Source organism: Vitis riparia, chromosome 7, assembly GCF_004353265.1.
Source record: "Vitis riparia cultivar Riparia Gloire de Montpellier isolate 1030 chromosome 7, EGFV_Vit.rip_1.0, whole genome shotgun sequence".
Taxonomy (NCBI): domain Eukaryota; kingdom Viridiplantae; phylum Streptophyta; class Magnoliopsida; order Vitales; family Vitaceae; genus Vitis; species Vitis riparia.
This window is the reverse complement of record NC_048437.1, coordinates 3,737,548-3,749,938: the sequence shown is the minus strand read 5'-3', so window position 1 is coordinate 3,749,938 and position 12,391 is coordinate 3,737,548. Positions and strand designations below refer to the sequence as shown.

At 34.8% G+C, this 12,391-nt stretch overlaps 2 protein-coding genes across 2 annotated transcripts; one reads left to right on the top strand and one right to left on the bottom strand.

Moving 5' to 3' along the window:
* Nucleotides 1–205: 205 nt before the first annotated feature.
* Nucleotides 206–3,385, bottom strand: LOC117918656 (inositol-3-phosphate synthase). Its single transcript, XM_034835459.1, has 10 exons — nucleotides 3,063–3,385; nucleotides 2,910–2,978; nucleotides 2,642–2,777; nucleotides 2,296–2,543; nucleotides 1,984–2,210; nucleotides 1,761–1,876; nucleotides 1,469–1,645; nucleotides 1,173–1,361; nucleotides 1,022–1,084; nucleotides 206–708 (listed from the first exon to the last, which is right to left on the bottom strand). The coding sequence occupies exons 1-10, from the start codon at nucleotides 3,248–3,250 to the stop codon at nucleotides 589–591; spliced, it is 1,533 nt and encodes a 510-aa protein (XP_034691350.1). The 5' UTR covers nucleotides 3,251–3,385; the 3' UTR covers nucleotides 206–588.
* A 2,847-nt stretch (nucleotides 3,386–6,232) lies between these two features.
* On the top strand, nucleotides 6,233–10,825 carry LOC117919414 (chaperone protein dnaJ 20, chloroplastic-like). Its single transcript, XM_034836612.1, has 2 exons — nucleotides 6,233–6,315; nucleotides 10,510–10,825. Exons 1-2 carry the CDS (start codon nucleotides 6,233–6,235, stop codon nucleotides 10,823–10,825), a joined length of 399 nt encoding a protein of 132 aa, XP_034692503.1.
* The last annotated feature ends 1,566 nt before the right edge of the window (nucleotides 10,826–12,391 follow it).

The window sequence follows — 12,391 nt, the reverse complement described above, 5'->3', positions numbered from 1 at the left end:
TCCCAACAAAATTACCCAATCAACCAAATTTATGGACCCTTTCGTGGAAAATTACACCTCAATTTGAGGACCCAAATGAGTGCCTTTTTTCCCTTTCTGAAAGTAATTTTACATTTGCCACAAAAGTGCATCTTTAAACTCTGTTTCCATCAATGGGTAAGAGGGGTCAGGAAAATGATACAAAGCTACACGCCTACATGAATTATAAATATGGAAGTTGCATATCGCTATCATAGTATTAATAGCCATAAATTATTGAAGATTCTAAGATCATATAGGATCATCAAGGCACATCAAAGGTATCAACCAAGTGAGGTTTTTCTAATGGATCAACATCATTGCACTAAACGCACAAATTCTTTTACGTATCTTTACTAGAAAAAAGAGATGGTTGCCCAATGAGCTAAAGCCCACGGAATACACATGTGAGCACCACTGTGGAAAAAAAAAAGGGATAAAGAAGAGACTGGGACTGAACAAGAACACCGGCTACTAGATTTTCTCACACATTACATGTTTGAAAACATCGACACAAGTTCTTATAGAAGAGGAGGGATTATTTTCTGGAGAGCAGTCTTGAGGTCTGGTTCACTTGTATTCCAAAATCATGTTGTTCTCGGGAGCCAATCCAACACAAGCCCTTAGTATGTTCTCGAGCATTGCCCGCTGCTTCGCCAGTGCATTCACCACTGGAGTGCCTGGTGGAACCTGTTTTTAATACACCAACAAAACGTTACAACATCATAATGCTATCAACTAACTCTACATTCCTCGCATATTCCAAACAAGAAGGTAAAACTTTGATGTCAAAAGTCCTGATTCATGTGAAGTCATTCACATTCCTGTGATGGCAGCAACACCCCATGTGATGGTCACAGAGGTCACAAGCACTGTGGTCCCTTTTCACACTAGTAGCCAAATGTGTGGTTCTTATCAAGTCCAAATCAACGATTAAAGGGGAGAATAGAATATGGGGAACCCACCAAGTTTAAAGCTTTGAAATGCATGTAGAGAGACTTACCAGAGGGGCCTTGGTGAGGTAACTGAGGATAGTGGCAACTGGGTGGAAGGAATGAAACTTGTCCTGCAAAATTGAACATCCTATGAATCATTCCATGTGATGGTAAAAACCAAAGCAAGAGGGTCCCATAAGGATGCAGAAGAAAACAGACCTCTCCTTCAGCTTTGAGCTGGATGCGGGTGCTGAGCTCAGCAAGAAGGACCAAATCCAAGATGATGGGAGCAGCTAAGAGTGAGTCCTCGCAGGTGTTGTGCAGCACAATGGTGCTCTTCCCACCCATGAATATCTCAGAAGTGTACTCATCCATGGCTCTCTTGCTATCTCCAACATATGGCACATACTGCAATATCAACAACACCGTATAATGTTAGCCAGTGAGAATGAATGAGTCCAAACCAGCATCTGAATTGTAATACATACAAACAAAAGGAGGGTTCTGCGATATACCTTGATGACCACCACATGGTCAGGGTGCTCCCCAGGCTCATACAGGATAGCGTTGCTGGCAACCATGTCGTCGACAACATTGCTCTTGGAGATCTCCTTGGAGCGGAAGGTTTGAGGAGCAGACAGATTCATGCCATCGTTGTTTCCCAGATGGTTATAGCTCACAATGGATGTTGGCTGTCACCACCATCATCATCTTTCAATATCATTATTCATACATAATCCTATACATGCATACTTATTTACTTTAAAATTCTAAATTTCAACAGAGGAAATGCTAAAAATGATATACCTTGATGCCTGCCCCAACAAGGAAATCCACCAATACAGATTTCATCTTGGTTTGTCCACTCTTAAAATCATCCCCACCAATCAAACTGTTCCTCTTAATAGCCAAATCAATCAGCCCTGAAGACATACAAAGATTGACAACAAAAACATGAGTGAGATTAGACGCCCCCTCTATGATGAATTCATAACCTTCACATAGAAAAGGAAAATTTCAGATTAAGAACCTGGAACAAAAGTGTTCTGTGGGCTTCCATTGATAAAGGGAACATTTTCCATGACACAAGCCAGAGCATACAAGGTGGAAGGAGAGATCTCAGGCTCATTCCTATCCAGAGAAGCCAAGAGATTTTCTATGGTGTCATTCAGTCCCACAATCAAATTACTGTATCGCTCTGTGTTGGCAGTCCATAGCACCACCACCTTATCCACCTTGGTTGCCTCCTTAAACTCCCTAATCATACATACAAAATCAGAAAAGAAGAAAAGCCCATTCCATTTTTAAGATTCATGTTTAAGAAATTGAAGATTACGACTACCTAATATCTTTAATGATCTGCTGGACCTGCTCTTTCTTGGTGCCTTTGATGACGTTGTTGGCACGAGAGCATTGGTTGGCAGCAATGAAATCAGGGTCATAGATTCCAGGGAGTGGGACCATGGACTCCATGTAGGGCCTCAACTGCTTCTGCAGATCAATGTCCAGGACCTTAGCCCTGGCCATTGCATCTGCCAGGTTCATGTCACTGATGTCCCATCCCCCAAAAACAATGTCATCTGGGTTCACCTGATCATTATAATATAAATTATATCATACTATAAATAAATCAAATAATGCTTTCCACACATGCAAATATTTTCAATGAAATTGAGTTACTAACTTACCATAGGGAGGAGGCTCTTGAATGGAGCGTAAATCTCCTCTCCATTGTAGGACCCAACTCGGATGGTCGATGCCTGAGTCAGCGAGCCAAAGTAATTGGCTGGTTGCACCTTGTCCTTGGTTGCCCATGAAATTCCCCTGATAAAATGCATGACCCACTTCTCAAAATTAAAAATCATTTTAAAAAAATCAACAAATCTCACCAACCAAACAGTTTTTTTTTAAAAAAATAAGTATGGAGCAAAGCAGGGCAAGAACGAAGAAACTCACTCCCGATTGGCAATTACACCACCAGTGAGAGATGAGCCGTTGTTTCCTCCCCAACCCACAAGCATAACCCTAGTCAAAAACAGAAATCAATTCGGAAACATGGGAAAATCAAAAAGGAAAATTGGAAAGAAACACAGTTGTTAAGATGCCAACCCTAGCTTGGGGACATGGGCATCGGTCCTGAATTCATATTTGACAGTCTTGGGCTTGACAACCCATTGGTAGGTGCCATTCCTGTTCTCATGAACAAGCTCGGTGGTCTCATAGTCGTACACGGAATGAATCTCATTCTCTGTGTACTTGACATTAGGACTCTCAACCTTAAAGCTTTCGATAAACATTTTTTTTCTATTTTCCGGGAAAAAATGTGAACCAAACAATAGATTTCCTGGAAAGTGAGAGAGAAAAACAAGAAGAGAAAGCTTCTTCTCTCCCTCTGGCGCTCTAGACGTTGCTGGTTGTGTGCTCCTTCACTCGGCCACAAGCCATCTTATATATTGATAAAAATGTGGGGTGGCGGCACGCGTGTGAATGGTGGGTAACCTTCGGTTGAAGGAGGTCTTGGCCATGTAACCGCTCGTACGGGTGACACGAGCGAGGTGAGTGGGACGTGTGTAGGGGACGATGTGGCCTGGCCTTTACGCGTGGCGTGATCCTGTGGACCCTGATCATGACTTTTCTTCGGGAATGTGGGGTATTTGATTTTTGAGAAGGTGCTCGAACGGTAACGGTGACTCGTGAAATAACAGCTTCAATCATAAAGTGGAAACCTCTCCATAGTCCGAGTAGAAACATTTTTTCCACGCTGGTTTGTCCATGACACGTGGCTGATACGATGGGTTTAATCCTTTTGGGAGAATTATGTTTTAAGGATAGATGACCCAAATTAACAAAAGATCCGTATAACTTTTTAAATTGAGCCCAAGACTCAATAAAAGTAAGGAAATTGAGTGGAAGGATATTATCCTTTAGTATTTCCAAAAATGCCCTTTATTGATTTTGAGAAAAAAATAATAATATTTTTGAAAAATATTTTTATTTAATTTAATATTTTTTAAAAATATTTTTTATTTAATTTAAAATTTTTAAAAAATATTTTTATGTAATTTAATATTTTTTAAAAATACTTTTATTTAATTTAATATTTTTAAAAAATAATTTTATGTAATTTAATATTTTTTTTAAAATACTTTTATTTAATTTAATATTTTAAAAAAATAAATTTATTTAATTTAATATTTTTATTTAATTTAATATTTTTTAAATACTTTTATTTAATTTAATATTTTTGAAAAAAAATTAATTTAATATTATTGAAAACCACTTTTATTTAATTTAGTATTTTTGAAAAAAAAATTATTAAAAAAAATTATTTAACTTAATTTTATAAAATATTTTATATGTGTTCTTAAAGGGTATATTTGTCTGTTACTATTTCATATCCTTCAACTCAATTTAAAGAGTTATATGGACATTTTGTTAATTTTTGAGCCCAATGGGCCCAAAACACAATTCTCCCTTAACCCTTTCCATTCCGTTTCTTTCGCCCGATCCCACCATTCCTTTTTTGTTTTTTCTATTTCTCTTTAAAATTTATATGAAAATTTTTCTACTTTTCATGGAAAGATATTATCTTTGTTTACTTTTATTTTAGTAATATTTTTAGTACAAATAGTATCTTAACGACCAATTTAAGAATTGAAGTGGTTGGTTATAAAGAAAGACTATAATTCCTTAAGGTTTTTTTTTTGTCACACAACACAAGAGGAAACTTTCCTATACTTCTACCATTCATTCTTATTTATTAAAATCTTATTATTTGACATGTAGGTAATTTTTTGTATATGTCCAAAATATAATATAAATTAAAATATTAATTTTCATTCAAAAACCTAGATTTCATCAGACTCATCTAATGTTTCAATGTTTAGTACCTTAAACTTTTTGTATTACAAAAATTAAGAGTTTATTTGAAATTTTGTTCTTAAAGATAGATATTTGTTGCTTAGAACAAAATTTTTGTTTTGTAAGAATACATTTAAGTTATTTTTAATTGTTTTTATAGAATATTTTGAACAACATTTAGAAAAATGAATAAGACTTTATATATATTCTTTCAAGTCAAGAAAATTATCTTTTATATTGGATTCCTCAAATAAAATTTTATTTCTAGAAACAATTAAGAATTGTTTCTAAAAACTATTTTTTTTGAAAATTATTGTAAAAAACATTTTCTACTTTAAACATTTGGTAAATTTTTAAAAATTGCTTTTAAAAGTTATGATAATTATTTTTAGACAATTACTTTATAATCATTTTTTATTGTATAATGCATTACCTATCAAAATGTTTTTTTATTTATATCCAAACATTAATATTGTATTTTAAAAAAAAAAACCAATTTCCCTTTAAATTAATTATTTTTCCCCAAGATAAATCATTATTATGAAAAAAAAAAATCAAAAGTTCTAAAAAGAAAGACATGTAACACCTCTTTCCTTTAAATTCCCATTTAAGGTTTTTCAATCATTTTCATTTTCCTTATCACAATTAAAGACTCTTCTTCAATCATACACCAACACAATCCCACTAGTAGATTATTTAATAATAATTTTTCTCGATTGTCTTATCCTTTCTATACTATATCATTGAATAAATTTGGGTAATTAAGTCATCAATTAAGACACTTGTTTAGTTGTAATTAAAATCTCAAAATTTGATGATAATATTCTCCTTAGGTCCCACTAAGATATCGAAAAGAAATTGATTAATTACAACATATTAAATATACAATTCAATCTCATTATTTTATGTCTAATTGTCATCTCATTCTTTATTTAATAAATTGATTATATATATATATATATATATATATATATATATATATATATTTCATTTACTCGTACTTTAATAGATGGATCTAAATTTTACTAAGATTACAAATTTGGTAAATACAGAAACAATTGTCTAGAATTTTCCATCTCCTTCCACTGGAAAGTAGAAAAGGCAAAATATTCACGTGATGAAGATAAGAAAGGAAAAGGTAAAAAGTCGGATATGGGATTTCCAATTTTCCTTACTTGATAGCCACAATCAATCCATTCCACTTAGCAACTAAAAACATTTTAACCATCAAAACTGTCCACCCAATAACCAATTTCATGTGTCAACTTCATAATTCATGTAAAGAAAAAGACAGTCGATGGGAGCTGTAAGAGACTTGAAGAGTTCATAGATTGAATGGCATGCATCCACTGTAAAACGTCAAATCAAGTGAAGTTCAAGGGACAAAGACAAAGCAATCGAGAACCAACGACCACGAGATGGTTTGTGGTGATGTGAAGAGCATGGAGGTGAGTGGCCATCCTCCGCCAGAATGTTCACGGAAACCTGCAGCGGCTGCCATGTTAGTGCCGACCCCACCAGCTTTGAAGTTACAGAACTACCATTTTTGAATGGCATAACTATTCTCGAAGATGGAGAGGTGTTCCACTCTCATTTTTCTTTCATAGTATATTATATAAGTACTATATACACTCTGCACGTGGTCCTCCACCCTAGTATCACTTTCGTCTCAGTAATCACACTGCCCATCGTGGCTAACGGGAGAGAGGCGGGGGTGGTGGGGCGGCATCATCACATAATGCATATGGTAGTGCAATTATTTAATCCTTACTATTTCAATATGCCCACATCATTGTAAAAATGTGTTGGATATAGATTGTAGGTCCATTGCCTAATAATTTAAGTGTTCTTTATGGGTACTTATGGAAAAGTTTATGGGCAAAATTAATCAAAATAGTGAAGTGAGTAGTGAAAGAGAAGTATTATGGCATGTGTTTGAGTGGGATAAATTGCTTTAAATAACCAAACCAAGTGAAGAAGAATCTTCATACCCTCTACTCTTCTTGATTTGAAATTCAATTTTGGCCTTATTCCATAAGGACAAAGATGAAGATAAGACGGGTGTCCTAATGGGATCTCATTTAAATGCCAATTTCTAAAGAAAGCCTACAACTTTGTGTGGCATTAGAGAAAAGTATGTACAAATGGGGTCCATCACAAGAAATGATAGCTAAAGCCAAAAATAAAATAAAATAAAAAGTAAAAATAAAAGTAAATTAATGCGATATTCCACAGAAGAAAATTAAACGTAAGGGGTGGGTTGGAAAATTGAATTTTCATATGTTTTTGAAAAGCCCACTGCACTTTTTCTCCCATGTGATTTGCTCATATCTCTCTTCACTTTTCATTCATGAACGGGTAGTGGTGTAACTTCACTGTCTCTGGATAATTGACAAAAATTGGGTTTTTTTTCTTGCCCATCAAAAAAGGGAAATGGGATCTTCTTTTCTATTTATTTTTTCCTTTTCTTTTGGCCTTTTCTTCTTTCATGAAAGTATGTTACTTTCTGACCATATAGTAAATACTTGGATGCTTCTGGTGTTCTGGATTATGTTTTCCGGATCTGGGGCAACACATGACTCATGTGGGTAGTGACTAGTGATTCAAAATCACTTGCTGATTGTGAACTTGTGAAACACATTTTGAAGTTTGTGAACTCAATTATTGTAGGGCTCTTTGAAGACTTGCCACTCGTTGGTCTTTGCTTCTGCATCCAAAATTTACTGGGAGCTAGCTATGAATCTTTGGTAGAATTTGTAGTAACTGTAATCTAATTAACCCTGATATTTTTTTCTTTTAGTGATTCAAGACAAGTTCTTGAGTCCAGATTTCCCTTATACCCAGATTTCCTTGATGTGACTTAGGAAAATTCAGTGTCAAGTGTCGATGATGGCGGGCTGCTTTCATGTTTAAATCGAAGCATACATGTTTAATTCCACAAGGAAGTTTGGTTTACATCGTTTTAGAATGGAACTGCTTTCACAGTGATGCTTCTTGTTATTAAATGTCGAGCAAAAGCAGAATTCTCTTTCTTTTTTGTGAGAAGTAGAATGGAACTTGCTTTCTGTGAGAAGTTGATGGGACTTGCTGCTTTTTCCCCAGAAGTTGAATGAGATGTATGGACTATTCTGATCCACAGTACTTGACAGTGGAAATGGGCTGCTGCAAGAATTCATTCTTGTAGATGTTCCCAGAAACATCTCAAATATTTTTAGCACTTTAATTTCTTCCAGCTTTCCTGAAAATTTTCAGTAAAAGAGGTGAGTCCTAGCCCACCTGCTAATTGGTATATATTCATCTCCATATCTAGTCTTACTGCTAAGATTATGCTTATAGATGATGAAATACTCTAACGGTGATTTGAGTCTAAAACCTGGGGCGGTACATTTTAGCCAGAATTGTTTGATCCTGCTAGGGGTTGAGGGCATGGTCCATGAATACTAGCCAAAAGAAGAGGCATTAATTGGAACCAGAACTACCCTAAAGTCTAGAGCCACTCTTTATTAGAGGCATGACATTAGCCCTTGATGCTCAAAGTTGAGGCCTTAATTTCAACTTTCCCTTCTCAAGAAAATGTTGTTTGACCCCATGGTTCTAAATAACCATGAAAATAAACTACATAACCAACCCTTTCCACCTTCTTTTCCATGCTTTGGCCTGTATCATAATGGAGCTGAAGCTTTAGAAGTACCATGTGATCCATGTTTGAGTGAGTTCTCTTCCACTGAGGCTGCTTTCTTTTTCTTCTCTTTTCTTTTCACGGTCATGAAGCCTAGTAGTTGAAAGGAAAATGCCCACGAAATTTCCTAATGGGAAAGCAGATAGTCCTGATTGATCATGAGGCAGTGGTCAGAGTCCCATTTCTTAACATTGTAGTGTGCCCTAAAAGAGTCCCAAAAAACCGAAATTAACGTGTAGAGAAATTAAAATGAATACTCCATCTCTTTCCATCTGTACTAGCAAAAAACCTATGGCAGTCAACATCAGTATCTGTGCAGTGTCCTCTGAGCAAGTCCTCAAAAAGGCATTCATATACAAAATTCAATACCAGGAGGCACAAGCCTGGTATTGCAGCTAAGATGTTGAACAAATCAAATTGTTATAAAGTTGAAAAACAATTCCTCTTGGTTAGTGTCCGGTTGATAGTGCTTCTAAAAAGTACTTCTAACATCAAAAGTAATTTTGAAGAAAAATCTGAGTGTATGACAAAATTTAAAAACACTTAAAAAATTCAAAAATCACTTGTAATGTTTTTTGAAGTTGACACTTTGAACAGAAAATCTGAAGAATGCATTCTTACTCTATGTAGCCTCTCTTTAACTTTCAATTACAAGTCAAGCATCAGTGGAAAGGAAATGAAATGTTCTTCTGGGACTGGGTTGTAGTTTTTGGTGAATCTGCATAAAGGCCAAAACCCCATTACTTTATTTGAATCTTCAGGACTATTTCCTAAAGTTTAATGTTTTAAAATCCATTGGGTTTCAAAGTAAAAGAACATGCAACATATAAAAAGATCAAGGGAACATGATAAACAAAAAAAATATATATACTTTTTAAATTAATTTTTGAGACAAAATTCAAAATTAAGGGAATTTTTTTTCTCTTTTCATAACCTATAAATTGTTATTTTTTATTTTTCAAAGGAATGGTAAGAGGTCTAATATAATGTAAGCATCTCATGTTACATGTACTGGGTTTGAAAAACACGAGTTGGATATTGTCATTTTAGGGTGGAAACCTTCAATGATTTCTAATCATTTTGGACTCATGTGCATCACAGACAAAAACTAGTTGGGCTTTGCCAGCCCATTTGGTTAGCATAAACAGGTGAGTGGTGACTATCCCCAGGCCCAAGTATCAGAGAGAGACTCTATGCTTAATCTGGGCTGGCCCACCACTAATTTCAGATATAGGCTAATTATTGATTAATTTTATTTAGAGAAAATAGTTTTTATGCAAGGAAGTATGTCATTTAATTACCTAAATAAATTAGTTAAAACTTGATTACTTTAGATCATGTTTAAAAAATAGTGACACAATTTCTTAATTTTAACAAGCAATACCATGCTTTCTTAATCAAACAAGATCACAAGTATTAATTATCATTATCGCATTAAGGTATGGCCGGCCATCACAAACAAACAGGCCAAATCTGTACAAAAATCTGTCCAAATATTTATCAAATTAATTGAAAGAACCACATGGGACAAACAGAAACCTCCTTTTCTGCAATATTATTGTTCTAGGCATCCGAAACCTTATTATTAATGTAATCCACTTATGAAGCCAATATTAGAAATGAGACATGGTGGTCGACAGGCTCACATGCAGACAACAGAAACAACAACAGTGAGAGACCAACAAGACACTAGGACGATTACTTCACATATTCCAAAAGTGTGTTCAATCTTGTTCTTCCTAAAACCTTAGAAAAAAAATATATCAAATAATAAAAAAAAAAAGAAAGGTATAGATGTGAGTATATATGTTGCACCAGAATTCAACTCTTCCCTGCAGGTCTCTCTCTCAGTGATGGTGATTTCGCTGCAAATGCATTCAAGCATAGGAAAAGTGGGGCCATGGCTTCACCAAACAGGGTCCAAGGGAAAGGGGTTTAGGGTTAGAACAGTTGCATGGGCAATGCAAGAAGGGAAGAGCAATAACATGAACTTGTATGAAGGATCCTATGTATTAGAAGTGATGTGGGGGTTGATGAGATAAAGAAGGCATACAGGAGAATGGCTCTTCAGTGCCACCCTGATGTTTGTCTTGATCCCACCACAAAGCAAGAGTCCACCAGAAGGTTCATGGAGGTCAGGAAGGCTTATGAGATGCTTTCGGATCCGATTTTGCGAAACATGTATGATTTTGAGATGGGTCTAGTTGGATCAGTTTGTGGGGAGGAGAGGAGGCTGAGTTTCAACAAGAAAGTGTGGGAAGATCAGCTCCAGGGACTTGCCAGGAGGGCCTGCAGAAGAGGAAAGGAGAGAAAAAAAAAAGATACAATGTAGAATAAAATCTCATTTATTCTTCTCTTTTTTTTTTCATTTGCTTTTTTTTATTAATTTAAAAATAAGAGAAATATTTATACTATGTTTGGTTCCGACAAATATTAAGAAAAGAAAAAAAATGTTGAAGAAAATTATTTTTTCATATTTGGTTTTCTTATAAAAAATATGAAAGAAAATTAAATATAATTAAAATTATTAAGGGATTTATATATTTTTAAATTATTTAATCTTTATATAGAAGAGTTAAATAAATAAATAAAAATTTTAAAATAGGATATAAAAATAATTTATTTATTTTAAATCTATTTTTTATTTTTCTCCACGTTTTTTTTCTTTTTACTTTTCCTCTTTATTTTCTTTTCCTTTCATTTTCCCTTAAACTTTTCGAGAACCAAATATAGCAATAATAAAATTTCAAATTCCTCCCTAATTTAAAATAAAATCTCAAACTCGACCAAACTTTTGAGTACACCTTCCCAAACCTGTTTTATTAGGGTCACACAAGGTGGAGAGGGTTCACAAAATATCCGCCTACAGTCATCCCTAATTATAGGATTACGGTGTTTGGGCAAATAAATTGGGCCTGGATGGTCCGACCCAATAACTGGGTACAGTGCTCTGAGCTAGACTCAGTCTGTATAATTTTTCAATTTAGGCTGAGTTGGGGTTGATCTCAAAGCACCCCAATTGCCACCCATACATCAAAACTATTTGGAGAAAAAAAAAATAACAAAAAGGAAAAAAAGAATCAACTAAGTCATCAACCCAAAATTCAACATAGAGATCCTGAAATTGATGCATAAAATCGTTGATGCCCACCTTTGTATTGTAGTGAATTAACTTCCTTTTCTTAAGAATAATTGAACATTTTCTTGTATTCATCGCCAACACCCAAAAACAACCAAAGCTTAGGTAAAAAAGAAGGAACTGAATGCCGTAAACCACTCAAGAGATCACAAGAAATTTCTCTTCCCCATTTCCCCATCAGAGAAAGAAGAGAGATGTGTTTTAATCTGGGGTACAAACCCAAGAAAAGAAAGCATGTTGGCAAGAAGGGAAGAAGTGTCAATGGAGAGGAGGAAAGCAAGGGATTGTTACTCAAGGAGGTAGACAAGTGGAAGCAGAAGCAAGAAGAGACGTTGAACCAAGACGATCATTCATCATCACTCCACAAACCCTCCACTCCCAACCACTAATCCTCTCTTCAAGCTTTTGTTTCCTTTTTTGTTGCTTTTCTTTTTATAAGATGGTATGTTCCTGGTTGTTGATTGCTTTAAAAACAAATGATCTAAAAAGCTATGAGCTTACATGAGTAAAGAAGGAATTAATGGTTTCTATGCTATTATGGAAATGGATGGTGGATAATTTTTGCTGGGTTTTTAGGCTAAGAATGTGAATCTATCAACTATCCATTGAGTTTTCCAGGGAACCACTGCTAATTATGTGGTTATAATTATCCAACTTAATCTACTTTGTTGGCATGCATGTAGATATCATAATCATATCATGACCATTAGATTTTCCCTTTTTTTTCTCTTTTAAATTCTCTCTCTGGGATCGTTGAAC